This window comes from Orbilia oligospora, assembly GCF_000225545.1.
Source record: "Orbilia oligospora ATCC 24927 unplaced genomic scaffold scaffold00081, whole genome shotgun sequence".
Lineage (NCBI taxonomy): Eukaryota > Fungi > Ascomycota > Orbiliomycetes > Orbiliales > Orbiliaceae > Orbilia > Orbilia oligospora.
In genome coordinates, this window is record NW_011645638.1 from 478,146 (window position 1) to 494,987 (window position 16,842).

Here is a 16,842-nt window from a genome sequence, read left to right on the forward strand (position 1 = left end):
GCTGATAGTGAATATTGGGGCTAACCAAACATCGTATTCTGGTATTCGCCCCGCAAATATCCAGGATCAGTCTGGGGTCTTGGTTCCACGTTGGTCGCATGGTCTAATTAGCGTGGTGTCTCTGGTTGCCGTCGCACAGTTCCAGTCGTTAACATTGCATCGCTTGTAACCCAAGGGGAGGTGCGACCAACCAGGTTCATTGTTAAATGTTCGATGGTATTATCCTCCTGACAGCATAGTAAAAGGGATTGGGTTCAAAGGATATAAAGGCTTTTTGTAATCGAAACAGCAGTGCATCGTCGGATGCAATCGGCCTGCTCCTGCTCCGTTTGGCTCAGGTCCGAATTCTTTCAGTCGGCTGACATGGGTCAAGATTCCCCTTGCCCGTCTCTCCTTTGGCAGTCGTTTCCAGAGCAGTTTGCCGGGTCCCAAAGAACTGGATCCAAGATCGAAATTGGCAACAGCCTTGTTTTATATGGTGGGGTACATGCTCGAATCTACCACAAACCACTTAGTACAGTTGCTCAAAAATAAAAAATTCGTGGACTCAACCGATACCGATGAGGTTCAGGACTAGTCGCTTTGGAGGTACCGAAGTGGTGTTCACATCCTCCAAAGCAGCGCTAGTGAAGGTTCGTGATATTGTATCTTGTCTGTTAGTACCAGGTAGTTAGGTAGATGAGGGCACTTAACGCGTAGTCAAGTGAAAGGGCGGAGTGGGCTCCCCATGGGCCCCATACCAATTGGAAAAACACGCTCCCAGCAACCAGAGCTTCTCCAACGCACTCTCCCTCCTTCTCCGCCCAATTGTCATCTTCCCCAAACCTCTATCCTCATCACCATCCTTCTCCTATCTTCTCTTTGTCATTGCTATCTCCAGCCTCTTCTCCCTCCCTCCCTTCCTTTCAGAGGCATAAAGCTTCCCTTCTCTTTGCGACAAATAGTTTCTACCGTTTCTTTGTTATCAATTACAAACAACACACGTTTTGTTCTGCGCAGCTGCTTTGCATACTGCAGAACTAAGCCTAGCTCCTTTTGTTCAAGATACGGCCCAGAACGTTATAAATATCTAGCTGGGTTTCTTTGTTTCTTTATAGGTAGGAGTTTTTTGATGCCTAGCCTGTGGTATTCTTAAATAGAGGGCGCCTGACCTCTAAATTCTAACTAGAAAAAAGAGTATCTTGTCCAACTATAGTGCCACAATGTCGATGAGGAAACGTCGGTTGACGATTGCTCCGGGGGATGATGAAGCAGGGCCTTCAAGAAGACTTCGACTCTCTAATGTTAGAAGTACAGAGGGCATGGATTCTGGTCCTGGTAGCCGCTCGTCTCCGTTTCAGCCACCGACTACCAATACAGGGACAAGAGGATCCGGATCTACACAAAACTCCTTTATGGTTGATAGTTCGATGCCATCGGAAGAAGACCCAAGTGAAATGCTGTCCCTCCAAAAGCCTTTGTTTGACCCTTTGATTATGAATGTTTTTTTCCCTCCAAGACTACCAGACAAAGCTCTTGAAAAGTCAGTGCAGAAGGAAGCAGATCATTTTTTGCTTACTCTACTTGCGCAGGCCGCTGATGATTTTGGAGAGACTCTCACGTTACAACAACATCCCTGGTGGAAGAGAGTCCAAAAGAATCTAACCACATTGGTTAGATTATATAAGCCTGATGAAGAGCAGGCTTGGTTGTCTAAAGAGAAACTAATTGACGCCTTGACTGGTATGGAAACTGGAGGTAAGTCCACACCCAAATAATAGTAAATATTATCAACTGAATAACTAACCAGCTCTTGGTAGATTTTATTACCCTGTATATCCGCAAGCAGAACGCTGGTATTGTTATTCGAAAGAAAGAAGAAGAGGCCATATTTGAATCGTTCGAGGCTTCTTGCCTTGCCGACGCTGTCTCCGAATGCCGCCGAAGGTTAAGATGCTCTTTCCCCGGACCCAGTATTGCTACGAAGCTTAGCTCTTTTGAAGACGAACGATTTATCGACTCCCTTTCGGAGTACCTGTCATTCACAGATGGTAGTGCCGCAGATAATACGGATGGTAAAGGTGGCACCGTTAATGATACCGGTGCAACAAACCCATCATTCATTACTCACCTCCTTACAAATATAATCCGCGGAGTTGGGCGCCCCGATAACGCTCGGGAGTCGAAGATCTGCAAACGTGTGGGAGATTCTGTTCTCGGAGCTGAATCGTCAGTTTGGAGGCGGTCTCCACTATGGTTGGTTGTTAGAGTTGGTCTACAATCCACTTTGAAACTTGAAACTCGACATCAGGTTGACTGGTACAAATGCTTTCAAGTCTATTTTATGTCGAAGATTCTCCGAAAAGCTTTGGATCAGGATTTAGTTACTCAAGATATTTTATACATCATGGGTGCAAAGATTGCAAGGCGGCGGCAAAAGTTGAGTGGGACTGTTCCTGAGTTTGTTGGGTCAGAGGTAGCGTCCACCGTTGAGCTATTGTCGAAAAAGTTACACCGACGCTGGAAGCAGTTCTACAACTTAAACGTGAAGCAAATATCCTGGAGCCCCGGGTCTCTGGAAGCCGCTACCGACTGCAAACTAAAGCTGGCTACGAGTCGGGACTACTTGGCCTCAGTTATGGATGGTGAGACCAGTCTAACCTCATCTGAGCTCACTCAACGACCTTTCATTCCGGGGAAATATTTTCGTATCACGGATCCACTATCACTGAAGGAGGGCCTTTTAAAGGCGGAACTATTGAGTACCCCTAAGAAAGACCTCGCGGTCTTGCTGATGGATATTGAATCCTGGGTAGACACTGGTATTGATGCATATGCCACCCTCTATCAGCGACGGCTTGACGACCCTGATTTTCAGCGAAGTCAGAAGGATGCTGTCATACAACTTGGCCAACTTTTCAACGACTACTTCCGTGTCGCAATTCAAGAATACGAAGGGAATCCTGAAAATCTCTCAGTCGCATTTCTGACTGGATTTGAGATTTGGGTAGCTATGGACAAGATCGCAACGTCCTGCACCCCCCTTCTAGCAAGATACCATCCCGAGATTCAAGGGAAACACCTAAACAATCTTGTACTTCCCTCAAGACGACAGATGGAACGGCTTGCAGCCGTTCAAACCCACATCATGGATCGTGCAGCCAAGGCGACTGTTTCAAAACCTACCCTATTTAAGGACAAGTTTTTCGAAGCGTCATTTGCATGTTTGTATTTCGACCAAGAACCCTACCTTCAAGACCTACTTGAGAGTGTCAGAGAAGCTGCAAATGCGGCTAGAAGGGAAATGTGCTCTAACCTGAAGGAAACCAATCATCAATACCATTCAATAATGATGGAATACCACCGGATGGATCATGAACTCACACCAACCGGACGCCATCGAACGCAAAAGAAATGTCCTAAGTGCCTGAAGGAAAATGAGGCGAAATGTCTGACAGTGGGAATTCATGAATGGTAGGTTGCTTTCTTTCCTCCAGCTCTTCCTTAGCGAAGTTAGAGCCACATAAAATCCCTAGGAATGGCCGCTAACAAATACAGGCCCCTCCCTGATAAGGACGAGGATGATGCAGTAACAAAGACTATAATTTTCGAGTTGGATTGCCCAAAGCACTTTGTGGCATGGCGAGACACTACATTTAGAATGTTGATCAACACCTCTGCAATTCTCCAGTTCTCTGAGACGCACCCTGAGACCCGAGCCCAAGAGAAACTTTCGACCTACATAGGGCTTCGTGATTTCTATCAGGACGAGAGAACGGCGGGGGTTGTATTAGCGTCACAAAGGAAAGCCACTGGAAGGCTTGGTGGAGTCAAAGTTGATCTCCCGGCAGAAGAAGATCAAATTCTCGTCCCGTTTTCATTCCGTCCTCGATATTGGTACGGTGATACCGCCGGTGGGCATTGGGTATCCGATTTCTTCAGGCTCAAAGGCACCTGGGATAAAAGGATGTTTTCTTACAAGCTTCCGAATTCCAGCGTTTATAAGCCACTCCAGTTCTCTCTTAGAAGATCGGATCATACCAGCAATGAAATCTTGGCTCTTCAGAATAAATGTCATCCGAGGCTTTCGTTGCATGAGTTCTATGAATACGGTACCCTTCGGTACGGTCTCTTCCTAAGCTGATAGTTCTAATGTTTCTCAGGGACTGATCTAAACATGCTTCTAATTTAGTGCCGGGCATAGACTCCAATGGATGAATATTGCGAAAGGATTGAAGGCTCGGTCACTCAGCTTAGACAAGAAAGAAGTGAGCTTTCTCATACTCCAAGCTTCTTGGGAGGCCGGTCCGGTAGTCAGGGGCACTAAGCACATATTCCTCCGAGATAACCATCGTTCATTCGATAGAACTTCGGTCATCCTTGATATATTGGATGTAATAGAACATATTGTTGCCTCCATTAAAACGAATTGGCGCGAAATCGTGATAGCTACAACCATCATTGCTCTTACTTGTCGATGCCTGGCGTTGATAAAAAAGGACCAGCAAGCTGCTATAACCCAGGCCAGTGGTTTGGTTCTCAAACTGAGAGAAATGGTGTACGGCTGGATTGAACAGTTGCGAGAGAAGATCAAATTAGAGCAAGAGGAAGACAGACTTGCGGAGAAATTGCAACATTTGATGCACTGTGCTGCGATCTGCCGCATGACGTATGAGGTGCCAACCAAACGCGCGCGGGATCTCATCGATGGATTGGTTCCGGGAGAGGATTTGGATGGCCGCTGCGACCCAAAACATATTTCAATATATCTTGAAACTGCTGCAATAATTCGTGATAATCTTCCTGCGAGACGGGAACATGTTGAAGATTATTTCCGCCATGCAATCGATAGGTCGAACAGATTATCACACCGTTGGGAAACTAGAGTGCGAGATTTCGTTCTTCATGATCCTGCGCCGATAGACCTTGCGGTCGAGAAGCAATGGCAACCCCACATGCGACAGGGAAACTGGGAATCCGCAGATGCCCTAAACGAACATTGGCTCCGCGCGATCACTCGCCCGGTATTGGGAGAAAGGGATGTCCAAGTTAGCTTAAATTTGCTAGATGGCCAAATACTTATTGATAGCATACCGTTTGGACGGCTGCCACAGGAATACGTTAGTCATCCAACTTACGACCGAATCTTCGGTAGCGAAATCCTCACTGTAGGGCCTTCGTCCTTGAATGGCATGCAGTTTGAAACAAGGTTTCCGATTGAGGGCCATTCAGTCCATTTCGCTTTGAAGGGAGAAAGCCTTATAATTCGGTCCCAGAAAGAAAGAACCATCTACGAACTTGTCCCGCATAATCGCTTTGGGGGCGATTTATGCAACTCATTAATCGATGATTACACGCACTGGTTAGACCAGAATGGTTCGACCATCCAGTTTCGAAAACTTGGGAGCAAATGGGACACTCAAAACTATGAGTGGAAATTGTTCCTAAGAGACAACGGCCCAACTCTATCCCGTTTGGAGGATTCCCGCGTTCTCGTCGTCGACCCTAATAGTAACACTGCGAACCAAGTCAATCAGATCCTCGGCTGCCTCGAGGAGAAATCCCATATCTTGATAACTGCCACGCAAAACGAACAGAGAGAGAAGATAATACTTGTAGATCTTGCAAGATTAAACCTTAGATTCTCAAGCAAGAATGATAACTTTGTTTGTCGAAACTTCTCGGGTTTTATTGTCGATGAGGATCAGGACATAGGGTGCTTACATGGTTTAGCCAACAAGCTGGTACTTCGCAAAGGTGATGAGCGTATGGCTTTAATACCGTTCGGGGATATTCTGTTAAAGAGATATGATGACTTTACACAGGTTTCAGTTAATCGTGCGGAGTCATATCAAGCATATACCGTCGATAAATGCCTCGGACGACTGGTTGGGAACGGATCCATCACTAGTCGACTTTATCAGCTGTATTTACATGCAGTTACTTCGTCGCCGTCATGTCAAGTCGACAATCTTACAGGGAGAACTGGTACCGAGGAAGCCGCAAGTTTACTAGCATCAGGGGCAGTTAAGTCCTTTCAAGAACTTGACAAAGTCGATATCCAGCTTTTGCACCTTATTGCGCATCTAACGCCACATCGGGCTAGGAGCATCTCTAGAAGAGACACTCGAAAAGAAAATGAAAAGAATGTTGCCAAAAATGCAAGAATCGAAACCGTTGTATGGGAGGATCACCTGTCATTCAACTGCCAAAGAGATATCTTTCGAGTCGGTGCCGCCCAAGTCATCGAATACTGGATGAAAGCAAAGAAATTTCTCGAAACCGATAAAATTTCAGCCGAAGACTTTATTCAGAATGATGAGCAAGATGAAGGTGATGCAGCGATCGAGACTGGAAAAGAAGACAAGAGAACCGAAGAAGGCGTTAAGAGGGGCGACGAATTGCTTCTTCGCCGTGCCGCCTACCGTAACGAAATTTTCTATGCTTTTTTGGAAAATACTTGGGGGGATGTACGTGATGGGGAAACCTATCTAGAAGATAACGATGAAGATATCGATATGCTAGTTTCCAAAGCTATGCCCGCTCCTATCGAAGATATGAGCTATACCGGTAAGAATCATTGCAACCAGATGCTTGCCTTACGATCATAAAGCAGAAATCTAATCCTCAATCCTAACAGCTCGTGACGGGACGATAGAAGATGAAGAAGACAAAGGCCCCCAAGTGTGCCATCTTGTAAGGCTTCTCCTGAAATGGAAAACGGGGATGGGTCCGCCAAATCTCTGGAGTGCATTCAGCAGCTACACTGTAACAGGTGTCAAAGGAAGTAATAGCTCCGTCAAATTACAAATGAATGACGCCCTACTTAGGCGATCCGCAGGAGAGATTTGGTGCGCATTATTCCAGCTGTGTCGAAATGCCTCGAGGAGAGATGATACTTTTAAACTTATCTTCACATTAGGCACACTGATGTATCGAGATGGGTTCGATCCAGGCATGGTACATGCTCTTGCGGCAGCAGCAATTCTACCCGCCTTCCGAGATGAGCAGTTTGAGATACCATCAGGCCACTATGATATAAAACAAGGTTATCAACTGGTTCCCAAAGAACTCGAAAAGGTCATAAAGGGTTTTACACGGCCATTTGAAACCAGCCGCTTCTATGGAATCGCTGCGAACCCTCACGAGAGTGTACAAGGGGCCAACTCACGCAGAAGAATAGCCTACAATGAAGAGTCTGGCTTCCAACGATTAACGTTGAAGCAACATTACGAGGATCAGTGGGAGACTGCTCGACCAGTGCGACCCGCAAATGCTCGTAGATTTAATCTCGTCGAACTGGAAGACACCCACAATGCCATAACGAAATATTTCGCCAAAATATCTCGGGTCTCAAAATTAAAGAAGGCTATCGACAAGATACAAAATTTTCTGACGAATCACCTCGACGAAGATGCCAGTGCTCAGCCGATCTATGTCTTTAGTACTTTCAGGGAGATCAAGCGCCGGGATAAAGAGCCCGTCACAGTAGAGGATATTATGGAAAATGTTTCGGCGCCTGTCTTGGACTCGGTTCGAGACGCCCCTACGACTTTCACGAAGGGCGGACTCTCAGCTGCTGAGAATGTTCAGGTCGTACAGCCGACTCTACGATTAACTCAACTTCAAAGCCTATTCCGAAATTTAAACGGGCCTCGATGTAGCCAGTTCCAAAAAGTATATGCTGAGGATCTAAAACAAAGCGTGGAGGCTCTAAAGGCCTTTCAGGGCAATACTGGTTTGAGAGACCTACCGCTGACACTCGACACCATCAGAGAGCACGCTTTACTATGGGAAGAACATGTTCGCATCCTGGAGAATACGATTCGGACTCGACTTGAACCGATTTACTTTGGAAACCGGATTAGAACCGTTGAAGGACAGGAAACCCTGTATCATGCTGGACTTTGGCCACGTATTACCATCTTCTCCCTACTTAGACGTCTCTCACACCACACTGTGGAGATACCTGAGGGGTGGAAAAGAGCTATTGTGGGTTATGGGACCGCCCTTCGAGAGTTGGGGAGAGCGAAGAGACTAGTCAACCTTGCAACTCGTGGAGAAGTTCAGAGCTTTTGGGAGACTCTTGCCGACACAGATACCCCAAGATGGGATCCAATGGATATGCCAGAGTGGTTGCTACTTGAGTTGGAAAATAACTTTTGCATGCGTGATGTATGTACCCAGTTTTTGATTTGGTAAGCTAAGGCAGCTCGGTGGCTAATGAACAATAGGTCCAAGCCGAAATTGCGAAAGAGATGATCAGCCCTAGCTCAGGAAGCTCATCCGTAATGCAGCTGAATATGGGTGAAGGAAAATCGTCGGTCATTATCCCGGCTGTAGCTACGACTCTTGCAGACGGCACAAAACTAGTCAGAGTTGTAGTTTTGAAGCCGCTCTCTCGCGAAATGTTCAACCTACTCAGATCAAAGCTTGGTGGGCTTTGTTCTCGGAGAATATACTTCCTGCCGTTCAGCCGAGGATTGGACATTACAGTCCGAGACGCCCAGTTAATCAAATCGATCTATGAAGAGGTATGTACCATTTCACTTTTTTTTGAATAATTTTCTGTTTGGACATTGACTGACTGACTGCATTCCAGTGTATGGCTGATGGCGGTATTCTTCTCGTCCAAAATGAGCATCTTTTGTCATTTAAGTTGCTGGGGCTCGAAAAGATATGCATGGAAGAAGATGAACCATACATCGGGCCAGGGCTACATGAAACGCAGAAATGGCTTGACAAAAACGCCCGAGACTTACTGGATGAGAGTGGTATGCTGTTTATTTTTGCCTTCATTTCATGGATATTCAAAACTAAAATCTAACTTGAATTCTTAATTAGATGAGATTTTGCGCGCAAATCACACATTAGTATATACTGTCGGAACCCAACAGCCAATGAACAACCAGCCCTACCGTTGGTTAGATCTCCTGAAGGTATTTGACGTTGTCAAAAAACAAGCTTTAGAACTTCAACCCAGATTTCCACAAGGATTCGAGATAGAATCCAAGAGCGCGAACGGTTTCCCATACCTCCGGATCCTGCAACCTAAAGCTGCTGAAGCTTTAACAAAAGCTGTTGTTGCAGACCTTCTTTTCAGTGACCATCCCGACCGCCAGTGGTTTGCGACAGTGACACCGGAGCGAAGGAAAATGATTTCGAAGTTCGTCACAGACAAAGAATTCCCAGAGGAAGACATCGCCGAGTTAAAGCAAACTCTACGAGGTGGGCATATGTTTGCTGCAGCCTTGTTATTCCGCGGGCTATTCGCCTATGATATCATGAGATTCTGCCTCCAGGAGAAGCGATGGAGAGTAGATTATGGGGCGGACTTCGACCGTACCCTCCTCGCAGTTCCCTTCAAAGCGAAAGATACACCTAGTATCGCGAGCGACTTTGCGCATCCAGAGGTTCTTCTCTGTTTAACTTGTCTGTCGTGGTATAACTACGGTCTTAATTGGGGAGAAATCAAGGATTGTATCGGAGCTGTCAGATCCGTCGACAACCCCGAAGATGAATACTCTAGATGGATCGAAGACAACAATGATTTGCCCGGACATCTGAAGTCCCTTCAAGGTGTAAATCTCGATAACCCTGATGGTTTCGAAAGCTTTCTTTGCCCGGCGCTCGAATTGAACAAGAAGGTTATTGATTTCTACCTCCAGACCTTTGTTTTTCCGAGATTTTCGAAACAGTTCCCATACAAGCTCACTAGTTCTGGATGGGATGTTGTAGAAAAGAAAGCCAATCTGACATCTGGGTTCTCGGGTACAAATGATAACAAATATCTATTACCTTTATCAATCCGACAGAAAGACCTTGATACGCACAAGCATACCAATGCACTCGTTCTAAACTACCTTCTCGCGACAGAAAACAACCACTTTGTGCGGTCTTCAAAACCCCGCACGCGCGAGAAGTTGCCGGTATTGGAACTATTAGACTCAATCGTTACGCAGAATCCACCGATATCAGTGATCCTTGATGTCGGTGCGCAGGTTCTAGAACTAAACAACGAAGAGGTGGCTAGAGAATGGCTCTCTCGGGCTTCTAGAGCCGATTCTGAGCGATGGCAAGCTGCTATTTTCTTCAACCCCAAGGACGAAATCTGCGTGGTTGACCTTTCCGGGAGAGTAGAGCTCTTGATGACTTCCAATTTTGCGAAGCAGATGGAAATTTGCCTCTGTTACCTTGATGACGCCCATACTCGTGGCACTGATCTACAATTCCCTTTAGGAAGCCGGGCCCTAATCACACTAGGACCCAAGACGACCAAGGACCGGTTGGTTCAAGGCGCCATGAGAATGAGGAAGCTCGGAAAGGGCCACTCTGTCGTCTTTTGTGCGCCACCCGACGTTGAAGCCCAGATACTTGCTATTTCAAACGGTAAAAGTAAAGTCGAGAATGTTGATGTTCTGAAATGGGCTCTGCGAGAAACATGTAAGCAGACAAAGCGAAACGCAGAGCTTTGGGCCGCCCAGGGCGTCAATTACGCGCAGCGACTCGTGGCACGGACTGACTATGAGCGAATGGCAGAATGGAACATTCTCAGAAACCTTTTGTTCGAACAAGAAAAAATGTCATTGGCTGACCTCTACGACTTGAAGGCCTCGCCGAACGAGAGTTACATTGACAAGATGACACGTCTTAACATTGCGAGTCATCCGATTGTCACTGAGATTATTGGGCATTGTAGGATTTTTGACATTCAAAATTTCGATGCGCTTACAGGGGAACTAGATGAAGAGCAAGAGCGCGAGGTCGAACAAGAAGTCGAAAAACAACGACAAACCGAGCTGCCCCCACCCGCTAGGCCTTTGCTGCATGATCTTCATAAGGACATTGTTAAGTTCGTACAGACAGGCAACCTACCAAAAAAGTCCAAAGCTGTGGAGCCCGCCATAACTTCTTTAAGAAGAACATCAATCAGAGAACAGATTCGGCCAGGGTCATGGTCAACGAAACTACTTGTATCCCAGGATTTCGCTCACACTGTTGAGATTTCGACAAACCTTGAGGGAGGCCGTCAGATAGATTATCAAGACAATTTTGTTCGTCCAGTCTCCTTCATCCTGAGCTGCGTGAAAGGGAACGTCAAAAAAAAGATCACTCTCTTGATAATCAGCCCTTTCGAAGCGAACGGGCTACTCGACAAGATCAAAGCTTCCCCCTACGTCCATCTACATGTATATATGCCCAGGGTAACGAAATCCATGCCCTCATTCGAAGATTTGAGATGGATGAATGTTGGAAAAACATATAGCCGCTCCTGGAGCCTCCCCTCCGCTCTTTTGGATCAATTGAATCTATTTGCAGGTCAATTGTATTTCCGACATGCCACTGCATATCACCACACTGCTGAATGGCTTAGCTTGAGGACACCTGAATTGCACCCTACATCTGAATGGTTTGAAGACGGATTTGTTCCTCCTGGCCATCGTCAAAGAAGGGATGGAGAGCCTTTCAAAAGCACTTTCAAGACCTCACCAGTTCCCTGTATGCAAGGACTTGTGGCAATACGAAGAAAAGGGATGAAAAGTGGCCTAACGCAACTTGGACTACTGCTGGATGGTAAACTAATTCATGCCGACCAATTCGACGAGGCCGATGAGGATGTCGAGAAAATCTGGGGGGAAGATGCGGTCAGCGCGGACGAGTCCGATACCGCCGACTACATCAAGGAAGAGGTTGAACCTTTGGAGCGTTCCGCGGCAGCCACCCTACGAGCCCAGCAGCAGGCTTATACTCCAATGGAAGTCGACGAACAAGATGGGGCTGATGGAGTCCAGCCCGAGGCCGCCGGTGAAGCAGGAGAAGACTACGACGACAGCAGCACAGATGATGGGCTCCCACCAAATATCAAAGCAGAGTCCGGCGAGGAGTCAGATAACGACATAGACCAGTCAGTTTTCTATCGCGATTCTACTCCCATAGTTCCTACGGAAGATGGTGACAACGAAACCAGGGAAGATGGCACGGAGATCCAGTGGTGATATCTTATTGCCCTCGCGTTTCCATTCTCGTTTTACTTTTAGCTACGTAGCGCTTCTTTTTTTTTCTTTTTTTCTTTTTTTTTTCTCCCTTTATTAATCTCGTATTTAAGCCGCATATTTCTGTTTCCAAGGGCGTTACTACAGTTTCTAGAGGACTGTATTCAATTGCCTTTAAGTTTTAAACATCAACTTTACGGTAGTGGCGCACTAGGTAGCTTTTAGGTATCAATAATGGCTTTTGCACATCCAATGTCAGCTATTCCTACTCATCTCTGAGTTCATGAATCCATCTAAGATTTCGAAGGTATATGAATAAATCAGGAAGAACGCCGAAGGGGCTCCATAGCAGGGTATCATTGCATCATATATATTATACAAACTCCAATTCTTACATGTTCATCCATGACACATTATATATATATATATACTTGAGTAGTTATATTACTGTTCCTTCCCCTTCTTTCTCTTCTTTGCTTTCCCCTTCTCTATCCTCTCCTCCTCTTCCTCTCTTCTCAACTTCTCAAACTCAGCTTCCAAAGCCTTAGTCTCGTCGTCCATCTCCTCTTCAACCTCCCCATCCCTCTCCATATCCTCCGCAGCTTTCGCAGCACCTCCGTTCTTCGCCTTACCCTTCCCAACACCGCCCAAATCCAACGTCTCAGCCTTTTCTTCTTCCATTTTATTTGTTAGGAAGGCATTCATCTCCGATTGGGCTTGTTTAATAGCATCTCTTAGGGACTTTAGATGTGCTCTTGTAGCTGTAGATGATGGTGCTGTGTGGAGTGCCTCTGGCTGGGAGGATTCGGATGGATCATTATGGTGGTGTTTTGAGTGAGAAGTAGAGATTTGAGGGGTTGGTGGTGGGGGTAGGGGGATGGAGATATTGTGGGAGGTGGTTGTGGCGGTGAGGTGGGTGTATGTTACTGTTAATGTCGGGGGGTGGGTTGATGATGCCATTCTTTGGAAGGGGGGCTGATGGAGCGCCCTGTGGTTGAAGGAGTGAGGGTGTAGATGGTGGATGTTCACCTGAGTGAGAGGAGATGTATGGTTGGAAGGTGAAGTTGAAGTTGAAGTTGAAGTTGAAGCTCTCTCTGGAGCTTGGTGACAGGGGGGCCCAAATATACAACAATCTCAACACTATTTTTAGATTGGTTGATTGGCGGCATAAAAAAACGTGGACGCTGATGGTTAGTTGATCGGACAGGAAGGGTTTATCGGGGATTTGTAAAACCGACTTCTAGAATTATACCATGATGGTGTTACTTTTCTTAAGCTTGAGACCTAAAATTTATTATCTATGAAGATATATACTAAATTAGCAAGATCAGTCTACGAGGAGTAGAGTACACCCGATATCACACTGATATTTCTATCAAGTTGTTTGTGGTTTAATGTTGATAACAAGACAGATATCTGGTGAGATATATCAGATTACTCTTATCCAGCACTATATTAATGTCTAGAGGTACTATATAGCGATTCATAGTGCCATAGTTTTGCACCCAACCCCCCTTTCACCACCACCACGCTAAGCATCCACATGATCTGCGGCATCTGATTACCAAGGCTAAGGTTGACACTAGCCACAAGGTCACAAGGGCGGGCGGCAAGGTACCTTTCATTCAGAACCTCTTTTACCAGAATGGCTAGGTACCATCCGTTCCTAGATATTTATACAGTGAAAGATAAAAATTTTATAATTTCGACTAAAACTGGCAAGTACTAACAAAAATACAGGTCGTAATAGAAAAAAGGAGACGCTAGACAAGAAAATAAATACATGCACGTCATACACGCTAATTTTTATCAAAGCTTTTATCGAAGCCAGCTTTTTTTTTTGCTTTTGAGATCTCTCGTAACCCCCCCTCTTTCGTATTCCTCGAGGCATCCCGAGTCCAGGAGGTTTACCGGGTAACTGGGTAAACCGTCACAGGGGGATATCAAGCATACCTCCCGGTACCTGATTAACATCCCCCTGAGGAACCCGGTACTCGGGGAAACTCTTCGAATCGGAGAATTGATAAAAACCTGGGAAAAAAAAGAAATTCAAGGAAGTATAAGAATAACCAAAAAAAGAAATTCCCAGCTCCCCCACCCCCCTTTCCACTAAAAAAAGGGGGCCCCACGCACCACCACCACCGCCAATCCCGCCAGCTCATCGGTCCCGGCTAGTCTTGCCCAGCTGCTTATCCAGTTATTTCTGCATATAACCGTAGTGGGTCCAAAATATTCTAACTCCGGTGTTCCAAACCAGCGGGTTCATAGCTAGCGTTCCCGCAGATCGGCAAGATTGAAGATTGGCGGATATGCAAGGACACGAACAGGAGGCTTGCAGATTGGAAGCGGTAAGGATGTGTGTCTGTACTGGTACCTTTTCGAAGATAAAAGAAAATATAAAATATAATAATATAAAAAAAGAAAGAAGGAACGCGGAAATGCGAAGGTGCATAAAATTGCGGGAAGTCGCAGAAGCGAGATATATAAAAACAGTATCCAAGGATTCTTTTATAAACAAAAGAGGAAGGCTAGCTATAACTATCAAAACAAGAAGACCAAAAAAAAGCTTATTTCAACTGTATGAATTTGAGAAATTGAATGTTTTCTCCATGCGCATGCCGTTACCGTTATTTGTCGCTTCCCACCGTTGAATTGCCCCCTAACTTCCATTGAACGAAAAACACCTGCTCCATAACCACAGAAAAAAAGGACGAGGGGAAGAAAATCATAAATTGTTGTACAAAGGAAAACGAAGAGGGGTATCATTTTTGTATGAGTTTTTTTGGATGTTCGTAAATCCTTAGCCATTTGGGTTCTATGCATGACCGCGCGGTGAATCTCGGGGATCGAGATTTTTTTTAGAGACAGATGTCATAGCCGTCTTTTTAATAAGCGTCGACATCCTCATCATTCACGATTCTCAAGGTTTCTTCAAGAACCAATAAATCGCGTTCGATCATTTCCGCCCAGTTTTGGACATCGCCGATTTCCTATCATTTTCGCCTCAATCAGCTCAATTCTTACCCAAAATGCTCTATAGTCTTTATAAAAACTAAAAAAATTAAGGGTTTAAATGTTGCTTACCTTAAGTCTTCCTCGACCATTCTCAGCAAGAGCACTCCACTGCCTCGAAGTCTTATTCATAGCCTGCGTCCGCGACTTCAACTGCTTGCTCTGAGTTTCCAACGCATTTGCGTTTGAATGGATATTCGAGATTCTGTCGCGAAGATCCATGTCGAGGGATTCACCGAGAACGGTGATTTCGTGGGTAAGGTGCTTGCGAGCTTCGTCTGCGAAAACATGGGTGAACGATGTCAGTCTAAGTTTTTCGGCTAGAGTGGTTTTTTTTTGTTCCGGAGCTAGTTAGGGTGGGTGGTATAGGTGTTGGACTTACCAGCGCGACGGAGACGCTCGTTGCGGGCTGCTCTCTCTTCTTTGATCATACGGGAGGCCATTGTTACTTATTTTTTGAGAGATTAGGCGAAGAAGGTGCTGATGTTGATGATGGTGATAATGATGATGGAGGAGGAGGAGCGTGAAGTTGAAAAAAAAAGTGTGGCGTGTCCGGATGAGAAAGTTTATAGATGCAGATCTAAGGTTACACGTCCGTAACACCGAAAGTGGACAAGTTCCTCTAGCCGAGCTAAGTGGGAGCTTAAGAAGTTGATAATGTAATATATGTAAATAGCAGCGGTGTAGATATGTATGGTATGTATAATATATAAAGCTTTAAGCAATAGTGGAAGAAGCTCCAAGCTAGATAGTATAGAATAATATAATGTAGAACACAAACGTCAATTGTGAAGGCTGGACTACAAAGAAGAATATTTTCAGGAAAGAGAGAGAATCTCATCCTCTCCTCCTCGAGAGGGCATATTTATACCCCCCTAGGACACGGCAGACCCCCTCCTCCTCCTCGTCTTCATCCTTCTCTAGTCAGAAGGGACGAAAGGGAAAGGTCTGAACCCTAGAAAGGGAATGGTGGAGGGGGAAGGCTTGTAATCATAAGCCATTGATGAAGAAGGCATCCTAGGATCAGAAGAATATGGAAGGGGGGTGTAGGTAACAGCGAGTATAACCGGTATAAGGAATCCTTTTGCGAAGAACCGATTGGCTCAAGAGGGGGTTAGTGGAGAAGGATGAAAAGGAAAGTGGGCTAGGGTTAAGTTGTACAGAAGACACGGGATGGGATTTGCGAAATAGAGACACGACAATGGTTGGGATGGTTTATCCTTTTTTCTTCTTTTTCTTGTCAGCTATAGGGGGTATACGAAGTGCAGGCAAGATGGAAGGCCAACTTGCAAGGTTTATGTTGATATGTTGAAATGGGTTATAGCTACTTGGATTTTAGGCGCAAAGTGGGTATGGGGCTAGAGATCGAGGAAGGATTAAGAAGATCGTTCTGGGGGAGAAAGTATAAAAAAGAAATTAAAAGAAGATGGATTCGTGGATACCCGGATGGCAAAGATATCGAAAGAGAGATAGTGGAATATTGTAGCTGAGACTAGTCGCCCACCTCCATCACGATGTAGCAAGATGGGTAGCTCGAAGACGGCCAGCTGAACCAGATTGGAGAAATCCGATTAGACAGAACGGATTAGCTGATATTTCCTGAAGAGCTAGCATTTAATTGAGTAGCAGGAAGCTTCAATCGTGTCGGAAATAGAGCTCTATTAAGCTCAATCAAACATCGTGAAGCTCGACATTGTCGTCAGAAGATACAAAATACTCAACAAAAAGGTACTTATCGAATCCAACAACGTTCAAAATAAAATTTTGATAAGTTTATGTCGGTCCCTTGTCGATGAATTGTCCACGTCGTTGCGCATGCAAGCCTCGTTAGCTTATTCCGCTTTTAAAAAATTTTACC

The 16,842-nt window shown here is 45.5% G+C and overlaps 3 protein-coding genes across 3 annotated transcripts; 1 reads left to right on the forward strand and 2 right to left on the reverse strand.

Annotated features, from left to right (window-relative positions):
• Positions 1-1,202: 1,202 nt before the first annotated feature.
• Positions 1,203-11,975, forward strand: AOL_s00081g138 (uncharacterized protein; the record flags this gene model as incomplete). Its single annotated transcript, XM_011124956.1, has 8 exons — positions 1,203-1,737; positions 1,800-3,453; positions 3,538-4,101; positions 4,172-6,549; positions 6,620-8,154; positions 8,214-8,513; positions 8,582-8,753; positions 8,824-11,975. The coding sequence occupies 8 exons, from the start codon at positions 1,203-1,205 to the stop codon at positions 11,973-11,975; spliced, it is 10,290 nt and encodes a 3,429-aa protein (XP_011123258.1).
• Positions 11,976-12,416: 441 nt separating this feature from the next.
• AOL_s00081g139 (uncharacterized protein) lies at positions 12,417-12,932 on the reverse strand (the record flags this gene model as incomplete). The annotated part of the gene is made up of 1 exon (XM_011124957.1): positions 12,417-12,932. One exon carries the CDS (start codon positions 12,930-12,932, stop codon positions 12,417-12,419), a length of 516 nt encoding a protein of 171 aa, XP_011123259.1.
• A 1,925-nt stretch (positions 12,933-14,857) lies between these two features.
• On the reverse strand, positions 14,858-15,427 carry AOL_s00081g140 (uncharacterized protein; the record flags this gene model as incomplete). The annotated part of the gene is made up of 3 exons (XM_011124958.1): positions 14,858-14,962; positions 15,057-15,304; positions 15,367-15,427. The coding sequence occupies 3 exons, from the start codon at positions 15,425-15,427 to the stop codon at positions 14,858-14,860; spliced, it is 414 nt and encodes a 137-aa protein (XP_011123260.1).
• Positions 15,428-16,842: the final 1,415 nt, after the last annotated feature.